The sequence below is a fragment of the Thalassophryne amazonica genome, chromosome 13, assembly GCF_902500255.1.
Source record: "Thalassophryne amazonica chromosome 13, fThaAma1.1, whole genome shotgun sequence".
NCBI classification, from domain to species: Eukaryota; Metazoa; Chordata; class Actinopteri; order Batrachoidiformes; family Batrachoididae; genus Thalassophryne; species Thalassophryne amazonica.
In genome coordinates this window covers 28361031-28383085 of record NC_047115.1, presented here as the reverse complement: position 1 = coordinate 28383085, position 22055 = coordinate 28361031, and the positions used below count along the sequence as shown (strand labels likewise).

Genomic DNA, 22055 nt, shown 5'->3' with positions numbered 1-22055 from the left:
GCTTGGCGTGCTAACCTCTCATCCGCAACTCCATCTGCAGGCCTTTAATCTTGTTAAAATTAAATAGTATTGAGAAGACAATGATAACCACTCTTCTGTGGTTTATAAATCATTAGATTTAAATTAGCACATACGGATGTTCGTGAAGCTTTCAGTCTCCAAAATCGTGATTCTCTCCGCAGAATCACGCTGGTTTTGTTTCAGCAGCCGTGTTTTACATTTTGGAGTTTTTGTTCCTCATTTTCAGGACAGTTCCGGTCCACAATTTATTTATTTTTTTTGTTATACAACACAATGAAAATACAAAACAAAGAAAACATACCGTCTGCTCTAACCTTTCAGAATAAAAGTCCTAAACATACAAGTGTATGTTTAGGACTTTTATTGCCGCTGATGCAGAGTATTTTGCTCAGGTTTTGATTCCACCAGGTGTGAGTTTATGATGCCAAACATGCACTGTGGTTTTTATCATGTACGCAGCTTCAGATCTCACCAGCAGCACTTCAGCAGTGGAGTGTTTCCAGAAGTGGAGCATTAGCTTACTTGATCCGGGCACTTCCTTGATTTTTGTGCTTCTACCATGGGTGAGTATGTCTGTGTACTTACTTGGTTTCTTTGAACATTGTAAATATTCTTGGAAGCACTGTTAACTAATACGGTGTTTGTGTTATAAATAAATAATGCGGGTTAAACTCATTTTGCTTCTTGTTGCATTAAGATGTAGCACATTTCAAAAATAAAGGTGACTCATATACGGGTGTAACTTTTTTGCTCCCCCCTCAATGAGCTTTGACAGATTTTTTTTGATTGCTTGTGTGAAACGGTGTGGTGGGTGTGCCAAAAGTGCAGCCATCAGCTGGTCTGGCTTTGTGGAAAAGATTCCTCAAGATAAAGCATTTGCCTTCTTCCATGCACACAGGAAATGTTTTGGTTGTGAGATGACTGCAGAGAAACAGGGAAACTTTTCAAGCTGCTCAAACAGTTGACTCAGATCCTCAAATCTGCTGCCCAACCACATATTTTGTATGTTAACTTCACTCGTGCAGACGGCTGTTCTTGGCTGTCAGCGAGCTCCCAAGGTCAGATAAACAACTGTTGCTGGAAAAACAAACGCATGTACTTCAAATACTTTGGTAAAATATGCCTTCAGGTGCATATCTGATGTTAGTGTGAACAACATGCTACAGCTTTGGTCTGAGATATTTCATGTAGTGCAGTGGAACTTCAGTTTTAGGAGGGCTCTCTTTACGAACAAATCAGTTCACGAACATATTTTTTTGAACAAAACATGCATCACTTGTCGAACAAAGTCTTGGTGCACTTGGTGCGCCACAGTAGGTGGCGGTAATGCACTGTGTTGGGTTGCAATCTGCCAATAAACTCAAAAGAAGAAGAGGGTTATTTTTGTTTCGTGTTCAGGTGTTTATTAAAATCATATTTTGATGGGCCCTCTTTCTCTCCAGTGAGTGTAAAGTCTTTTCCCATTATCACCTAGGGACTTCATGCATCATAAAAACCATTGGTACGCTACTTATCGCGACAACAATCAGCAGCTGCAGGACCATTAACAGAGAGACATCAAGGAAGTGTGACAGGCGGAGAGCAATGTTCTTACCTCCTGCGCTGAGAGGAAGTGAATGTGTAGCAGCTTCCTCTCACTGTCAATGAGCGGCAGGAACGTGACTGTCACGTCATCGTCCGTGTTGAGGTTGGCGCCCGCGCCACGATTGTCGAAGCCGTCATTCTCCATGGCCACCAGTGCTGAGAAGTGGCCCCGTGTGTAACCAAGAGCAATGGGGCTTTTCCAGCAAAAACTCTGCTCCCACAAAAGGGGCAAGTACACACCTGAGAGGGAGGGAGGGAGGGAGGAAAGAGAGGTTATTAGAACTCTTTCACTTCACCTCATTTACTGCGATTAATAAATGGCGACTAACTGCACGGTCAGCGATTACATCCACAGAGATTTGTGACGAAGGAGGTTATGGTTGTTTGCATATAACACCAAAGTAATGGCACCATCATGAAACTATCTAAAGATTATTCAGTTTTGCTGGTGACTCAGATTGCCAACAAAAACCAATTAAACCAACTAATATGGTTCTAATAAGCCAAAATACAAACACATAGTAAATCCCTCCAAATGTACACTTGTACTGGATTATCAAGACTCGTGTCCTTGAATAATTTTTTTGGAAAACATTACGTGCCTTTCTACAGACGTAAGTAGTTTCCTTTTTGGAGTTCAGACTTTGTTGTGGTTTCAACCACTATATACTTTGCCACATAACTTTCCAGTAACTGGTAGCAAACACAGCTTAAGGTCGTGGTTCTTCTCTGGGTTTGCAGTACGACTGGGAGCTGCCAAGCGCTGATTTTCCATGCATGCACACAACCTGGCTCACTGCAGTCAATGGCTTCCAACAGTTGGACAACCACGTTTAACTCCTCTCAACAAGCAGAGGACATTTCACTCCCACAACAGTCACCCAAAACAAATATGATGACTGCGACTGATATTCTCAGTCACATTACTGTGATGTGGATGTCTGACTTGGTGACAGGAGCCAAGAGCCTCCAGGCATATGGAGGGCGGAGCTTACGTCCACTGTAAGATTACACACCATAAATAGTGTAGAATAAATCTGAACCTGAAATAATCTGTGATTATTTGAGTCAGAGCAGACTCAGGGTCACACTCATCTTGATCATTTGTTTCCACATACATATAAACCTTTTGTGCATTGTGTAGCACTTTAGCACTGCATCACCACCTTTCAAGTACACTATCATTTATGAAATCTATGATCAAAGGAAAAGGTCTTGATGCTGCTAAATCATTTGACTTTGAAGAAAGCAGTTTAGGATTTTATATTGTTCCTCTTTTAGACTAACATCTGATACACACAATGTTTTGATGAGCCCATTAACATCACAAGCAGAAACGTACACTGGGCTGACGAATACCCTTGACCTGCCAAAATGTACCACTGAGTACCTTCCTTTGTAAGTCAGAATTCATGAGTACCTTAATTTATACAGTCCATAGACATCCAATTAAACCTGGCAGTGAATGAAAAAAGAATAATTATCTTCTAAAAATCAATACACAGATCTAGCAGAGGTCCTTTTTGGAGAAAAGTTCTTCTACACTCAAAGACCTTCAGTCATTTATTATTATTATTATTATTATATCTTCAATGTGTTTCTTTGAAAGGTCAGCTTATTATATTTGGATATTTGTTGCCATTTGCGTTGCATCTCTCAAAGCATCAAAAACTCAAACCAAATTTGAAAATAATAGTTTTTGCAATATTGCCTGTACCAAAAATGTCTGGACAGGCCAACAGAAATCTTTGGTATTTCTATATAACCTCGCCGCTTTGTTCGAGGCTGTTATGAAGTGAGCACTGAAAGTTATGCAAACAGAAAATGATAACCACAACATGAAAGAAAAAAAAAAACATATAACGTATCCTACAATACACAAAACATCTCTCTCACAAACAAACAAACAAACACACACACACACACACCATTCAGGTTCTCTCAGTTTTTTTTTTACTGCACTTACCTGGTCACTGCTTTAGCACAGCTCAAGTGCATGTCTTCTATGTGTTTTATGTCGACTCTTGGCAACAGTAAATCATTGTTCTTTCAAGCAGGCAGCCGGCCCTCACAGAGAACTTTCATCATGCCCCGCACAGGCCCCGTCACCAGGCAAATTAAAGCCAGACTGTTTTTACTAGCAGCCATTAAGGTGGACTCTCCACGCTCGCTGTGGCTGTGATGGTTTACACCATGTTCAAATTTCACTACAGACAGTCCTGACGGGATGTTTTCTTGTGTTATTTTTAAACTCAGCCATTCACCATTTCCCATATTTCATATCTTGTTCAGTCTGAAGGTTATTTACCATTCTGAGTTTCATAATATTACCATTATCATAATACTATCATGCACCTTGAATGCACACACACTGAGATAAACAAGAATTCGGAGTCCGCATGCCATGCATCCAGAAAGTATTCACAGCACTGCACTTTTTCCACTTTTTTTGTGTTATAGCCTTATTCCAAAATGGATGGAATTCAGTTTTTCCCCCAAAATCCTATACACAATACCCCATAATGACAATGTACTTTGAGATTTTTGCTAATTTATTAAAAATACAAAACTTCCACTGTCCACTGATCATCCTTGAGATGTTTCTACAGCTTAATTGGAGTTCAATGTTCAATGATACTACTTATTGCAAGAAATGTTTTCAGCTGTGGGGTGGTCATGTTCCTCCACTGTCATGCTCCTCCATTGCAGAAAAGTAACCATAAACAAACAACAAACAAAAGCCATGAGCCAGGCGCAGATAAGCAAAACCTGTCACTATTCTAATGCTACAGGAAGTGTTTGTGCCGGCAAAAAGTAGAGAGAATTACTGATCGAGCAGAGGCACGTATGTTGACTATTATAGCTATGCAGAAACATGAAGTTACTTCAGCCTTTCTGGAACTGACTCACTACATTCAGCACAAAAACACAATACTGACACACACACACACACACACCCCAAAATAAAAATCCCTCTGGAAGCTGCTTACCTTGAAAACGAGTGTACCCAAGTGTTTCCCCACGGAAACTTTTGTAATACTTCACTCCGTAGACGATGATAGGCCTCCGAAGTATGTGTGCAAGAACAAAAATGTGAGTCTGCTCCAAGCTGGATCCTGGCTGTAAAAAAAAAAAAAAAAAAAAAAGCACAAGCTTTCAGACAATCAACAACAAAGAAACAATTAAACAAGGATTTGGACAGAATTAATGAACAGCACTCAATTCCTCAGATAAATTACTCAAAATCCTAAAAGCCACTCTGAAACCGTAACAAAACAATCACTGTGCTTTCACAGCCATTATCACAAACAGCAACACAACAAATCACTGTTTGGGGAAAAACAGACGGGTGCTGCTGCTGACAGACAGGATGCACTTTCAAATGGAATGAGAGATTTCCTACAATACACTGTGAAAAGACGTGGAAATGCATCATTAGTGTGTCACGTTTTCAGTCCATTACCCTGTGTGCACGTGCACGTTTGCTCTCATGTGCACATACCTGACTGGCCAAGGAGAGAATGAAAGCCCAGTCTTCCTGCCACTGTTCCTCTCGGAGGGAAAAGTGCAGGCCGAAGCTCTGGGAATACCACGACTCCCACTCCTTCCAGCGTGTGTAAAACCTGCAGAGCAGACGAGCAGCGGTTTGATCTGTGACGTCACCTCAGGGCCGAGAGCAGTGAGACCGTGTGTCTCGTCTCCATCACTGTTACAGTTTGCACTGAACATGACTACTGTTTCTTTTAAGGGTCAATGTTGTCTACATAATGTCAAAAAAATGATCTCTTTGAATGTCCACCAATTTGTCTTCAGCTTCACATTTCCCCCCCAAATCTAAAGAAGTCTCGGACTCAGCATCTGGTTTAAAGGGCTTACTTCAGTCTGTTCGGCTGCAGGCTCACCAGTGAGAACAGTCGTGCAGGCTGTCATGGAGCGTCTTGCGGAGAACGAAGTCCTTATCGTAGATGCCCCAAGTGGCCTGCAGGACAGAGTCCACAGACAGTCTCCAGCTGTGCGGTTCCACAGTGCATACAGGCGGCTGTCTAACTAGTCCCGAGCTCCAGCGACCAGTTGATGATGGGAGACTCCTCCTCAAGTTCTGATCATGGAGATGGGAACAATGAGTTATGCTTAAGCCGGTATTCTACTAAATGGCCTTTTATATTGTATCAATAATGCCATTGTTGTTTTCAGAAGAACATGGCAGAGCTGAGAGATCACATTATCTTTTCTTAAAGCAAACATTTGTATCCTAGAGAATAAACCTATTTCTGACACACACACACACACACACCAACCTATATTTGTAATGATTTCTCCTTTCACTTAGCTACAGTTACAGCAACACTTTCCAAGTGTTTTTTGTCATGCAAATAAATGCATTAATGCTTTGTTAAGAAATTAAATAGCCGTTATTGCCATGTATTCCATTTTCTACAGGCATTTGCTGAGATTCTTTTAAACTGGCATCACATGGACAACCTCACGCAAAATTACGACAGTTTGACAAGAAACATGGGAATGTAAAGTTTGGTATACGTTCGTAAAAATATGTAGTCTTCCTGACTCAATATCAGTTAATTCTTGGAGTTTTAGGAATGCCATATCATCTTGCATTTGTTAAATGGACCAAGAAACTGAAAAAAAAAAAATCCACTTCTATTTTATATAAATTTTGTCTTGAAATATCCTTTTCAAAGTCGACACAATTGTCCGTTGTCCAGATGTCTTGAAATCCACTGTTGACCCCCCCCCAATGTTGTTGTCGTTGTTGTTGCAGTTTACTTCGACGCTGACTAACAGAAGCTGTTGGAGATAGCGCAGAAATTAAGAGACCGTCACCAACAGTATCCACTTTGGGTGTAGCCATGTTGTGAATGTTGTCTGCATGACATCACAGCACACATTAGCATGATCACTGTGCACACAGGCTGAAAGCACACGACACAGACACATACTGATTTCATGTGTATGTAATGTGTTGCATTCTGTCGGGTCACCCCGTGTGACTTTAATCCATTTAACTGAAATGAGAGAAGGAGGTTCCTGTTCTCTTGGACATGTTGCATTAGTTTCTGGCTAAAGTGACAGCTAAAGTGTAAACAATTTTTTATTAAACAGTCTTGTTGTTACACAAAGTTTTGTGCTCTCACACAATCGGTTTTGACTAATTATATTTGAGGAATAAAGATGAATAGACAAAAAGGCATGTGGAGGTCAACAACCGATAGAAAGAAAGCATGGAGGTGGACAAACCGCTTCAGTCTGTAGTTTGTAAGACTGAAAACTTAATTATTTCATCAGTACACTTAAATATAAATAGAGTGCTGCAGAATGTGCGACCGAGTTATTTTTGCAGGCAATTATTCAGAGAGGATCACAGAAACTTCTAAAATGTAATTAGGCTGATTAGTAGAGACAAGTATAACATGATAAAAACCACTTGGCAAAAAGACAAGCAGGTGGAGAGAACACGGAGTTGGCAAGATGAAATATACATGTAACATAACGCTGCCAGTGTTCGGCAGCCTTCCAGTTACTACACTGTATCTGAGGGGCTCCCTCCAATTGCAAAGCTGCCAGATAATCCCTGGCATCTTGGATCTGGTTTTTCTCTCTCTCAGATCAAATCCAAGTTTAATTAAGCAAAGTAAGCAATGGACATTACTGCAAGAGTAAGATATCAAGATAACAGCGTAAGTATTTCTCCACCTTTTTGTACGTCACGGTCCAGCACCTCATCAAACAGTTTTTCCTGAACTGCTGGGGGCAAGTCCTCGATGTCTGCAACAAAAACAAACAAAAGCTGCAATTGAAACACTTCGAACTGAACAAAAATTGCAACTAGAAAAAATGTGGAGAGAAAGTAAAAGCTTAATTACATTCACATTTCATTTCATAAATGCATTTGTCTCCAGTCATAATAGAATCATGAGGACTAAATAAAATATACGCATTTGCTGGTTTATTTCCATTTAAGCCACCGTGTTTTGTTCTTTCTGTAAAAGCCAGTGACTCCTCTGCATGCCGAGAGCCCGAGTCAACAACAGCTCATTCTTCAGCCAAAATAAATGAAAGCATCGACTTTGTGCAACTGAACAAAATGGCTTTCTATAGTGGCCGGAAGCCAAGGTCTGTATTGTTCCTTGCACAACTATAATCCTTACTAAGCTACCAGCAACAGACTAAATCATAACAACCATTAGACACGATAAAAGAAATTTCATCTGCACATATTTATTTAATGTTTTTTAAACAAAGACATCTACAAAGATGACAAATATAGCCGTTTCCAGCAGACATGCATCGTTAACGGGCTGGTATACTCGGCATGCGAGAACAATGTCCAAATCATGACCCATTGCAGTAGCCTCCAATGTCTGGCTGTTGGACACAGAAAACCGCAGCATTATGACCCATCAACATCCAAACAAGCAGTTTCATAGACCACAAGTAAACAAAAGAAGCATTCCATCACACACTTGGCAGCATTTCCAGCTACAAAGCAGAAGGCTCTTGAGAGAAAATACTAAAGCGGCATGACAACAACTTGTGGAATTCATGCTGTGCACAACCGAGTATGTCCAGGTAATTATCTATACCAAGGTTCTGTTCATCTTTTTATCTTTTAGTTTGCAGAAAAGTACTTCACAGATTTCAGTGAAATATGGTGAACAGCTAGGCTGTGGGCCAACGAACAACTGAGTACAGACACCACAGATTTTACGTTTAGTCCACAGCATCCCAACTGTAAAGGAAAGAAGATCAAATATTTTTTTCTCCAACTCTTGGCTCAAAATTCATCAGTTTAGTTAGGCTACATTCATCTCTGCCTCAAAACTGGGCTGCAACTAACAGCTATTTCTGCCATCAATTCATCGGTTGATTATTTACAATTAGCTGACTCAACGTTTCGGTCTATAAAATGCCGGTGAACATATAATTATAAGACTCAAGTTGAGGCTGGGCACACAAGATAATCTACAGACAGTGAGCCAAATTAACAGTTCCCTTATTATATTATATACTCGGGACTCCCAAACCCGCACCACAACACATCGAGTGATATACACTGCAGTTTTTTTTTTTAAACCAATGCACACAAAGTTCAACCAAATTCAACTTTGCCACAGCTGCTTTTTTTTTTTTTTTAAACCAATGCACACAAAGTTCAACCAAATTCAACTTTGCCACAGCTGCTTTTTTTTTTTTTAAACCAATGCACACAAAGTTCAACCAAATTCAACTTTGCCACAGCTGCTTTTTTTTTTTTTTTTAAACCAATGCACACAAAGTTCAACCAAATTCAACTTTGCCACAGCTGCTTTTTTTTTTTTAAAACCAATGCACAAAGTTCAACCAAATTCAACTTTGCCACAGCTGCTTTTTTTTTTTTTAAACCAATGCACAAAGTTCACCCAAATTCAACTTTGCCACAGCTGCTTTTTTTTTAACCAATGCACACAAAGTTCACCCAAATTCAACTTTGCCACAGCTGCTTTTTATAAAACCAATGCACACAAAGTTCACCCAAATTCAACATTGCCACAGCTGCTGCCGATTCTTCATACACACAACCATCAGAGAAAAACTGCATGTAACATCAGCAGAAGCAACAAAACAATGGCTCGTAACTTGTGTATAGTAATTTTCCAAACTACATAACTGAATGTCAAAAATATACCATAACTCTGGCAGAAAACCAACTGCATAGCAAAATGCCAGCAGGCTTCACTTAAAACCAGTAGATGCCACAGTTAAGATGCTCATCTTCCTTCAAAAAACATGTATAAAGTGTGAAACCAAAGGAGAGTGACAAAAAAAAAAACTCTGCAAGTTTGGATGGTCTGCATGTGCAGTAAAATCACATGACTGACTTAAAAAATAAAAAAAAAGTGAAATTTGGATTGTATCTTACTGTGCCTATGTATGGGGAAACACTGACATATTTGAATAACAACACAGAGAATGTGCTGACCTGCAGGCAGAGTGAAGGTTACCAGGTCAGTGAGGAAATAGCAGGTGAAATCTCCTTTGCGCTGATGAAGAGAGGCTGCTACCTCACGACGGATCTGTTCTGTCAGCTCAGGACACACCATGGCTGGGATACACTTAACTGCCTGTTGGGACACCTGCAAACACAGAATGAAGGGAGGAATCTGAACATGTAGGCCAACAGTGAAACAAACTGACACAGCTATGAATAAAAACAAGAAGATATAAAAAGGAGCAACATATGAAGAATCAGCTGAACTAGAAGTAGAAGATTCAGGCTAAGAATATAGGTAATTGCACACAAGGATGCACATGTAAAAAAAAAACAACAATATAAATAAAACAATATAAATCCAGGCTGTAATATTCATTTTGAAATTGATTACACTATGAATGCCACTAACAAAATGCTTCATAAACGTATGTTGATCAGATTTTTTTTTTATGGCCATCAATCCAAGTTGTTTAACATGGACTGCCTTATCTTCTACATAACACAAAGCAGTGCACAGTCCAACAAAAGAATTACTGCAGTTGTGGATTTTATACTCAGTGCTTATGTGCATGCCCATAAGCGTGTTGATGTAAAAGTGACATGTGATGAGACACAGTGCTATGTATTGGCAATGTTGCACCAGAAGCCTTTTCCCCCATAAAGAAAGAGAGATATAAACAAGAATCAAAGCTTAAATTCAGAATGAAGAATGCTCAGCTGGAAAGTCATCTAGGCATGTTTAAATATAGAATTTAAAAAAAAAGAAGCTTGCAGACAGATTCCTAACTGTTTGAAATACAAGAAAGTAAGAAATGTTGTATTTTTCCCCCTCTTGGTCGCTCACTGTGCTCACCAGCTTCATACTATATGAAACAGTGAGTGCTGCCACCCACTCAATTTCTCTCTGAAGATAATGCGATGAAGAGCACCTTTAGAAATTCAGTGCAGCCCCTGCAGACAATAAGAAATTATTCAGCCTTTTTTTCCACATTTAGATGCGGTGCATTTTATATTAGCAAAACTGATAAGCTGTGCATGTCTGTTTAATAATGCATGTCTTTGTAGGGACAAACAAATTAGAATCAAAGTGGGAGTCCAAAATTCTGTCTCAGTCTTTTGCACAATAAACGTGCTCATGAAAGGTTCATGGTGAAGCCATTTAAAAACAACAACAAAAACAAAAGAATGAATAAATAAATCTCCATAACACTGGATGCTTCCTGGTGGAAAAGGTTTTGGCTGACTTAATGACTTTTGACTGAGGCTAGTAGTGGTTGCCATTCACGTATAGTGTAATGTACAATGATGTCCCATTATATTTTTATGCATAAATACTAAATATGTTCCAGTATAGGAATGCAGAATAAATAAATAAATAAAAACACCAAATACTGTTTTTTTTTCCAATAGTAAATGAATGAATGAATATTGCCGCACAGCACACTCCTAGAGAATATTAAAAATGAAAGGCTTGAGAGGGCTGATGCGCACTTCACACACCATCATATAAATGTATAAATATATCCACGTCTGTCATGGTGTTTTTTTTTTTAGACCAAGTATGACTTCAACACGACTTCATTATGAAGTCATTCATACCAATCAATCACAAATACTTTGTTGATCAAAATATGCTTTAGCTCATCCATCTAGGTTTCTTGGTTATTGAGCTATACAAAAAAAAAAAAAAAACACACACACACACACACACACACACCACAACAACAAAAACAAAACATCTTTTGGACCATGCTTTCTGTGACATTGCCCAAACTACAACCCACAAAATAGAGTCACCTCTAGATATCCATCCAAATAATATTTGCACCACGTTTGAAGGAAATCCATGCAGCCGCTTCAGAGTTATCTTGTCCACAGACACACAAACGCAAGTGAAAACAATACCTTGCTATCGCCGTGTCACGGACACAGAGGATAATAAATAAATAATGGCAGGCTGAGCAAAATTCACATTCTGCTGTGCATTTTGACCAGTCAACTGAATGGTCACACTCCTGCAGTTCTATGATTTACAGTCATGAAACACAGCTAATAACAGCTTTTCTATAGCGGTTCTTCACAGAATGCTTGGATAAGCCCAGTCATGGATCTTCCATAAAATCCACAAATAAAGCTTGAGACACTGAGCACCTAGAAAATTTTCAAGCAGTGATCACAATACTGATCCTATGGATCAACACGCACCATCCCAAAATATAATATGAAAGCAAGGCAAGTTTATTTATACAGCACATTTCATACACTGAACACGCTGGTCCATCATAATCACAGGCTGAACAACCAGATGCACTGTCGCTGTGATCTGCAAGCTCATCAGGAGCCAATTTTATTTCCATTAATCCTACACAAGTTACCGTCATGACAAAGGGGGAGGAGGGACAGTGTATGGAGCGTAGGAGGAGAGGTCTGTTTACAGATAATCTGGGATAACAGTGCTGACAGTAAGACCGCTGCAACCAACCTCATACACAAAATCTGTTACTGTAAGTGGCACACAAAACAAATGTCACTAAAATTACAAAAGCCTGGAAAAAACCCATCAACAATAAAAAAAAAAAAAAAAAACTGCTAACAGGACGGCAGCACAGTGGCTCAGTGGTTAGCGCTCTTGCTTCAAAGCAAGAAGGTCTGGGGTTCAATTCCACCCAGGCCCAGTTCGTTTCTGTGTGGAGTTAGCATGTTCTCCCTAGGGCTGTCACAATTATTACAATATTTGTCAATCGCGATTATTTTTCATATTCGCGATTACCTTGAATTATTTATTTTATCCACAAAGCATAAAACGACTCAGAATCTGACGTCATTGTGCTGCAGCCTCGCTCTCATTTTAAGGCCGGACAATAACATGGAGGCTGAAGAGTGATCCGTCCTGCCGTTTGGATAAGACGGCCGATTAAACAGTGGCCGTCTTCTTCAAAAGCCGTCTAAAATGCAGAGCTGTCGGTGTGTGTCTGTGTGTGCGCGAAGGCGCGCGGAAGTCAACAGGCTGCAGACTGCGAGGGAGGGGGTGTCTGTGAGGGAGATTCCTGAGTGCAGGCGCGACACTTACAGTCTGAGAACCATCAGTGCGCAGCGAGCGCGGAGCAGAAAGAGGATTTTAACCCGAGTGACAGGTGAACAAGTAAAAAAAAAAAACAAAACGTGGAGCTGCTTTTACTTCTCTCTGAACTTTCTCTAAAGGTGTGATTCTGCCGTTACCGTCCTGTTCACACCATGTGCGCGTCGTATGCTGAATTTATGAGATCATGAGATGAAATAAACAATCAAACAGCTTTAAAAACATATTTAAAAATTGAGAATATATGAATGAACTGAGCCACAAAACAAAACCAAAAAAAAAAAAAAAACCCTGACATGGAGAAGCTGTGGTGATGTTCAGATGCACAGATCACAAAAAGCAGGTGAGAACTCTGAACTTTAACAGCTGTTACTTTCCAAAGGTATTTATTTGTTTAATATGGGCTTAATGCAGTGTTTAAGCACAAAACGTGACTGATGAGGAGAAACAATTTCAGAAATGCAACAGAAACAACCACAATTCAGAAAAAGTTGGGACTGTATGTAAAATGAAGATAAAAATAAAAATGTTGCACCATTCCCAGTTTCTCCACTCACAGAAGCCAAACGTTCTTCCAGAGTTGTGTAATTATACTACAATAGTAGAATATAAAGAAGGGAAAAAAAAAATAGACAATATATTCGTCAATCGCAATTATTTGTCTGACAATTAATCGTCTCCAGAAATTCCTAATCGTGACAGCCCTAGTTCTCCCCGGCACTCCTGCTTCCTGCTGCTATCAAAAACATGCTCATTAGTATCTGCCCCTGACCAAGGCAGTGGGTCTACATCTGGATTTGCTCCCCTGGCGTCGGACTATGGCTGTGTCTAAGTAGGATGGGTTAAATGCAGAGGACCATGACAATAAAGGCCCTTCTTCTTCTCCTCCTCCTTTTATAATACAGAGCATGACTTCCAATTTATTAAATACAGTGTCTCGTATCTTACACTCAACAAAAATATAAACGCAACACTTTTGGTTTTGCTCCCATTTTGTATGAGATGAACTCAAAGATCTAAAACTTTTTCCACATACACAATATCACCATTTCCCTCAAATATTGTTCACAAACCAGTCTAAATCTGTGATAGTGAGCACTTCTCCTTTGCTGAGATAATCCATCCCACCTCACAGGTGTGCCATACCAAGATGCTGATTAGACACCATGATTAGTGCACAGGTGTGCCTTAGACTGTCCACAATAAAAGGCCACTCTGAAAGGTGCAGTTTTGTTTTATTGGGGGGGATACCAGTCAGTATCTGGTGTGACCACCATTTGCCTCATGCAGTGCAACACATCTCCTTCACATAGAGTTGATCAGGTTGTCAATTGTGGCCTGTGGAATGTTGGTCCACTCCTCTTCAATGGCTGTGCGAAGTTGCTGGATATTGGCAGGAACTGGTACACGCTGTCGTATACGCCGGTCCAGAGCATCACAAACATGCTCAATGGGTGACATGTCCGGTGAGTTTGCCGGCCATGCAAGAACTGGGACATTTTCAGCTTCCAAGAATTGTGTCCAGATCCTTGCAACATGGGGCCGTGCATTATCCTGCTGCAACATGAGGTGATGTTCTTGGATGTATGGCACAACAATGGGCCTCAGGATCTCGTCACGGTATCTCTGTGCATTCAAAATGCCATCAATAAAATGCACCTGTGTTCTTCATCCATAACAGACACCTGCCCATACCCTAACCCCACCGCCACCATGGGCCACTCGATCCACAACATTGACATCAGAAAACCGTTCACCCACACGACGCCACACACGCTGTCTGCCATCTGCCCTGGACAGTGTGAACCAGGATTCATCCGTGAAGAGAACACCTCTCCAATGTGCCAAACGCCAGCGAATGTGAGTGTTTGCCCACTCAAGTCGGTTACGACGACGAACTGGAGTCAGGTCGAGACCCCGATGAGCACGACGAGCATGCAGATGAGCTTCCCTGAGACGGTTTCTGACAGTTTGTGCAGAAATTCTTTGGTTATGCAAGCCGATTGTTTCAGCAGCTGTCCGAGTGGCTGGTCTCAGACAATCTTGGAGGTGAACATGCTGATGTGGAGGTCCTGGGCTGGTGTGGTTACACGTGGTCTGCGGTTGTGAGGCTGGTTGGATGTACTGCCAAATTCTCTGAAACGCCTTTGGAGACGGCTTATGGTAGAGAAATGAACTTTCAATACACGAACAACAGCTCTGGTTGACATTCCTGCTGTCAGCATGCCAATTGCACGCTCCCTCAAATCTTGCAACATCTGTGTCATTGTGCTGTGTGATAAAACTGCACCTTTCAGAGTGGCCTTTTATTGTGGGCAGTCTAAGGCACACCTGTGCACTAATCATGGTGTCTAATCAGCATCTTGATATGGCACACCTGTGAGGTGGGATGGATTATCTCAGCAAAGGAGAAGTGCTCACTATCACAGATTTAGACTGGTTTGTGAACAATATTTGAGGGGAATGGTGATATTGTTTATGTGGAAAAAGTTTTAGATCTTTGAGTTCATCTCATACAAAATGGGAGCAAAACCAAAAGTGTTGCGTTTATATTTTTGTTGAGTGTATATTTGGCTTTTGTAAATAAGCACACAGGGTGACCAGCATCTGCAAGCCTCATGTGGCAGTCACCTTTGTGAGTCAACCCAGTTGATATCGTCAGATGCTGAGATTAAGAGACTTTACATGAAAGCCTTGCTTCCTCCCTGACGCAGACACTGCTGCAGTCATACTTTAATCCAAGACCGTACCTTCCATGGGGGAAGGGGTGGGGCGCCTTAGCTACTGGTTGTCACTACTAACCTCAGTGAGTAACACGGCCAGCATGTCTTGTCTCTGGAAACGGATAGAAAGGTGAACCAATGTGAAGCCGTCATCAAATGCAGAGGGCCGATTCAACAGGCGCACCTCGTCTGATGTTAACTGCCGTGCAATGTCGCCTCCCGATGACTTGTAAGCTTCCACAGCTGCCAGGTCTCCCTCCACCACACCTGTCACACAAAGGTGAAGAAAGATCAAGAGATTCTTTTTTTTCTACCCAACTCTAAATAATTAATAATAAAACTAATGAGACAGTTCGCAGTTTACACTGAGGCACTGAACTTGTATTTAATTCAAAACTTACTACATTTGCAGTGATCCTTTTTTTTTTTTTACTTGAAGCCATTCTAACATCACATTAGGTCATTTGAATTACTGTACTACAGGATACTGATCACTTTGTTAAACACTGAGTGGGTCAGACACAAAGCAAAGACAAGACACAAGACAATCCTGCGCTAAAAACACAAATGGCTTGTACAAATCAAAATTTATTAAATATTAGAGAGGGAAACATGCTTCAACTCTGGAAAGGACAAAAAAAGGTAAAGGTTAAAATGAAGATAACTGGTTACATGAGGCCAATACAGTAGTGTTCAGAATAATAGTAGTGCTATGTGACTAAAAAGATTAATCCAGGTTTTGAGTTTATTTCTTATTGTTACATGGGAAACAAGGTACCAGTAGATTCGCACAAATCCAACAAGACCAAGCATTCATGATATGCACACTCTTAAGGCTATGAAACTGGGCTATTAGTAAAAAAAATAAGTAGAAAAGGGGGTGTTCACAATAATAGTAGTGTGGCATTCAGTCAGTGAGTTTGTCAATTTTGTGGAACAAACAGGTGTGAATCAGGTGTCCCCTATTTAAGGATGAAGCCAGCACCTGTTGAACATGCTTTTCTCTTTGAAAACCTGAGGAAAATGGCACATTCAAGACATTGTTCAGAAGAACAGCGTAGTTTGATTAAAAAGATGATTGGAGAGGGGAAAACTTATACGCAGGTGCAAGAAATTATAGGCTGTTCATCTACAATGATCTCCAATGCTTTAAAATGGACAAAAAAAAAAAAAAAAAAACAGACGCGTGGAAGAAAACGGAAAACAACCATCAAAATGGATAGAAGAATAACCAGAATGGCAAAGGCTCACCCACTGATCAGCTCCAGGATGATCAAAGACAGTCTGGAGTTACCTGTAAGTGCTGTGACAGTTAGAAGACGCCTGTGTGAAGCTAATTTATTTGCAAGAAAAACTGTGGTTATACAACTACATACTAGTTTAGTGATTCACAGGATTGTGTAAAAAAGCAGTTTGAACATAATAGTTTTGAGTTTGTAGCGTCAACAGCAGATGCTACTATTATTGTGAACACCCCCTTTTCTACTCTTCTTTACTAATAACCCAATTTCATATCCTTAAGAGTGTGCATATCATGAATGCTTGGTCTTGTTGGATATGTGAGAATCTACTGAATTTACTGGTACTTTGTTTCCCATGTAACAATAAGAAATATACTCAAAACCTGGATTAATCTTTTTAGTCACATAGCACTACTATTATTCTGAACACTACCGTACATGCTTTTCCTCAATAACTGCATAATTCTGAACTGAAAGTGTAGAAGAACAAATCCAAAAGGACATAATTTCAATGGTCCACTCCACAGCTTCATTGTTAGAACATTTTGGGTTTAAGCCAAATGAAAAGAGAACAAAATTATTATGTAAATACAAGTTTGTTAACCTTGTGTAAAGCCCTTTTTGCTTAAGTGTAGCTAAAGAGGCACCAATCCACAGTTTTTCACTTCAGATCCCGATACCTGAATTTGGATATCTGCCAATACTGATACTTTTCCGATCCGATACCAGAGCTCTGTTTGCTTTAATATTATTATTATCATTATTGTTGATTTTATGTGAGGATTTTCTTAAAAAGGAGGCCTGAAAGTTGAGCTACAATTTGCCAGAAGGTGTACCCAAGATGAAAGCCGAGATTTGATGTTTTGGTAAAATAATGAGGTACTTTGATTTTTTGATACCCTTTTATAGCCTTATTTTTATAGACTTAAAGAGAAAAGACAGCATTCTCTCTGTCCGTCTGTCTCTGTCTCACTCCCTCTCTGTCTGTCTCTCACTCACTCGCTTTCTCTCTCCCTCCGTCTCTCTCTTTTCTTCCTCTCGCTGTTTTCACGCTGCGCAAACTTCTAACTTTTGGGAAACACAAAGCCTTTCAATTGTAAAATAAATGTATCATCAGCAACGCTCACGCACAGGAGTTTTATGGAGACTTTTTCCCTTTTAGCGGATAGAATCTCTGTTCAGCTCCTCCTCGGCTGCACGCTGAGCTGGCTTTTCAGTGTTTTACAACCCGGGACAGTGAAGCTTCTAACTTTTAGCACAGATTTTTAGCAACAATTCAGTTAATTTTTCAGAAAATCCGTGCTCAATGAATAGACACTTTGAACCCAATAGCTGGGCAGAAATTTGCCGCTAACCGCAGCTAGAACACTGCAGAAGAGAGCTCTACAACCCCTGGCAAAAATTATGGAATCACCGGCCTCGGAGGATGTTCATTCAGTTGTTTAATTTTGTAGAAAAAAAGCAGATCACAGACATGACACAAAACTAAAGTCATTTCAAATGGCAACTTTCTGGCTTTAAGAAACACTATAAGAAATCAGGAAAAAAAAATTGTGGCAGTCAGTAACGGTTACTTTTATAGACCAAGCAGAGGGAAAAAAATATGGAATCACTCAATTCTGAGGAAAAAATTATGGAATCATGAAAAACAAAAGAACGCTCCAACACATCATTAGTATTTTGTTGCACCACCTCTGGCTTTTATAACAGCTTGCAGTCTCTGAGGCATGGACTTAATGAGTGACAAACAGTACTCTTCATCAATCTGGCTCCAACTTTCTCTGATTGCTGTTGCCAGATCAGCTTTGCAGGTTGGAGCCTTGCCATTTTCTTCAACTTCCACCAAAGATTTTCAATTGGATTAAGATCCGGACTATTTGCAGGCCATGACATTGACCCTATGTGACTTTTTGCAAGGAATGTTTTCACAGTTTTGCTCTATGGCAAGATGCATTATCATCTTGAAAAATGATATCATCCCCAAACATCCTTTCAATTGATGGGATAAGAAAAGCATCCAAAATATCAATGTAAACTTGTGCATTTATTGATGATGTAATGACAGCCATCTCCCCAGTGCCTTTACCTGACATGCAGCCCCATATCATTAATGACTGTGGAAATTTATGTTCTCTTCAGGCAGTCATCTTTATAAATCTCATTGGAACGGCACCAAACAAAAGTTCCAGCATCATCACCTTGCCCAATGCAGATTCGAGATTCATCACTGAATATGACTTTCATCCAGTCATCCACAGTCCACGATTGCTTTTCCTTAGCCATTGTAACCTTGTTTTTTTTTTTTTTTTTGTTTAGGTGTTAATGATGGCTTTCGTTTAGCTTTTCTATATGTAAATCCCATTTCCTTTAGGCGGTTTCTTACAGTTCGGTCACAGACGTTGACTCCAGTTTCCTTCCATTTGTTCCTCATTTCTTTTGTTGTGCATTTTTGATTTCTGAGACATATTGCTTTAAGTTTTCTGTCTTGACGCTTTGATGTCTTCCTTGGTCTACCAGTGTGTTTGCCTTTAACAACCTTCCCATGTTGTTTGTATTTGGTCCAGAGTTTAGACACAGCTGACTGTGAACAACCAACATCTTTTGCAACATTGCGTGATGATTTACCCTCTTTTAAGAGTTTGATAATCCTCTCCTTTGTTTCAATTGACATCTCTCGTGTTGGAGCCATGATTCATGTCAGTCCACTTGGTGCAACAGCTCTCCAAGGTGTGATCACTCCTTTTTAGATGCAGACTAACGAACAGATCTGATTTGATGCAGGTGTTAGTTTTGGGGGTGAAAATTTACAGGGTGATTCCATAATTTATTCCTCAGAATTAAGTGAGTCCATATTTTTTCCCTCTGTTTGGTCTAAAAAAGTAACAGTTACTGACTGCCACAATTTTTTTTTTCTTGATTTCTTATAGTGTTTCTTAAAGCCAGAAAGTTGTCATGTCTGTGATCTGCTTTTTTTCTACAAAATTAAACAACTGAATGAACATCCTCCGAGGCCGGTGATTCCATAATTATTGCCAGGGGTTGTATCAAACAGCCGGCTTCAGAAAACCTCCCCCTCTCCTCCTCCCGCTCGGCAGTAAACAACAGCAGTTGAGAGGATTCACAGTGGCTCTTCTCCGGTATTGGAAAATGCCGCGGGTTGGATCGGTATTTTCTGATACGTGAATTACGTCAGTATCAGAACCCGATAACGATCCGAGATCGGATCAGTCCCATCCCTATCTGCAGCACAGCTTGCACATCACCCTTATGCTTAAAAATTGGAACCACTTTGTCTACACTCCTCAGACATCCTTTCACTTTCCAAGATTTTATTAAACAATCTTGTTAGAAATGCCAGTGTGATTTGTCCTAAACATTTACATACCTCCAGTGGAATGTCATGTGGACAAACTGTCTTTGCACTATTCATCCTCTTCATAGCTGCCATCACCTCATCCTTACTAATCCCTTGCACTTCCTGATTTACTCTCTCCACATGATCCATTCTCTCTGTCATTTTCTTCAATCATCAGCTCCTCAAAATATTCCCTCCACCTTCTCAACACCCTTTCCTTGCTTGTCAGCACAATATCATCTGCATTCTTTATCACCCTAACCTGCTGCACATCTTTTCCAGCTTGGCCCTTTTGTCTGGCCAATCGGTACAAGTCATTCTTACCTCCCTTAATGTTTAATTTGCTGTACATCTTGCTGTTTGTGTTTTCCTTAGCCTTTGCAACTTCTCTTTTCACCTTATGCTGCATCTCTTTGTACTCTAGGCTACCTTAATCTCTCTGACAATCCCAATTCTTTTTTGCCAACCTCTTTCTCCTTACACTTTCTTGAACATCTTAGTTCCACCACAAAGTCTCCTTGAATTCCTTCCACTGTCCAGATGTCCCACCCAACACCTTCCTGGCTGTCTCCTTCACCACATCTGCAGTAATTATTCAGCTGTCCAAAATTGCTTCAAACACTCGTTTTCATGTTAAAAAGCAGCACCTGACCAGCTGAAAAGAAGAGTATCACATACACATCTGTTAGAAACTGACTTGGTGCATATTTGAAGTGAAGCATTAAATATGCTTTTAAAACATTTACCGCAGCACTGCTGATGAGCTTGCAGCAAGCTTTGATAGAGCACTGGCTAAAGCTGATGAAGTAGAGTGAGAGAGAATGCAGCATTTCATAAATATAATAGGCTTACAGATCAATTTAAAAGGTCTTGATCAGGCCAATGCCAATTGCTATAATCAGATCTGGTCCAGACTTCCAATAACTTCTTGGATACAGCCATCAGAATTGTATATGTATGCAGTCAAAGTGTTGAACATGTAGAGACATTCACTCATCTTGGCTGTGACATTCATGTCTCTGGGTCCTTAGCATTTGAAGTTGAGAGGTGTCTTTAACAGCTTATGGAGTTGTGAGGTCACTGGACAGAGGCGTTTTGCAAAGTAAAATACCTTTCACGAAAACAAAGCTCCAAGTCCTTAGGGTCCTTGTGTCTCCCATCTTACTGTGTGGTTGTGAGACAGATACTAACCGTGACCTAAGGTGATGAAGGTATGTCGCAAATGGATGTCACTGAAGGTCTTTTTGGAAATACTTGGGATATGACTGCAATGACTCTGTGTCAAAGAAATGGTTACTTGGGAAATTTAGGATAAGGAGTATCACTTGCATTGTGAGCAACTTCAGCTACAACATTTTGGCATGTTTCTCTGGGCAGGATCCAGCTCACAGGTGGCTCAGTGTTGAGGGCCCCAATGGCCAAGAGGATGGCTATATTTCAATGACTGCAGAAGAGAGATGGCTACTGTCAAGAGGTGCAGGCATGGTTGCCAACCAGGACTCAATACAGTTCCATAATTTCGTGTATACAACAGTATATGGCACTGGCGTACAGTTGTGCTCAAAAGTTTACATACCCTGGCAAAGTTTTTGCTTAATTGGCCATTTTTAAGAGAATATGAATGACTGACAAAAACTTTTTTTTTTACTCATGGTTAGTGGCTGGGTGAAACCATTTATTGTCAAACAACTGTTTCCTCTTTTTAAATCAAAATGACAAGAGAACTACCCAAATGACCCTGATCAAAAGTTTACATACCCCTGTTCTTAATACTGTGTATTGCCCCTTTAACATCAACAACAGCTTGGAGTCTTTTGTGGTAATTTTGGACGAGGCTCTCTGATGGTAAAGCTGCCACTGAATATGTCTTGGACTTTATTTACATTAATTACAAAGAAATACAAACAGTACGGCACTTTATGGTAAATCTGCATGGAGTAGACAGTTCTAAAAAACTGAGTGACTGTGCAAGAAGGAGAAGAGTGAGGTAAGCCACCAAGACACCCAGACAACCCAGGAGAAGTTATGGACTTATGTGGCTGTGATTGGAGAAATTGTGCAC

The 22055-nt window shown here is 40.2% G+C and overlaps 1 protein-coding gene across 1 annotated transcript in view; it reads right to left on the bottom strand.

Annotated features, from left to right (window-relative positions):
* zranb1b (zinc finger, RAN-binding domain containing 1b) overlaps positions 1 to 22055 on the bottom strand; it is a 31039-nt gene that overhangs the window by 704 nt on the left and 8280 nt on the right. Inside the window, 9 exon segments of the mRNA XM_034185322.1 lie at positions 1616 to 1845; positions 4596 to 4725; positions 5108 to 5228; positions 5508 to 5601; positions 5604 to 5654; positions 5657 to 5704; positions 7318 to 7389; positions 9584 to 9737; positions 15477 to 15664. Of these exon segments, the coding sequence (XP_034041213.1) occupies positions 1616 to 1845; positions 4596 to 4725; positions 5108 to 5228; positions 5508 to 5601; positions 5604 to 5654; positions 5657 to 5704; positions 7318 to 7389; positions 9584 to 9737; positions 15477 to 15664 (1088 nt within the window).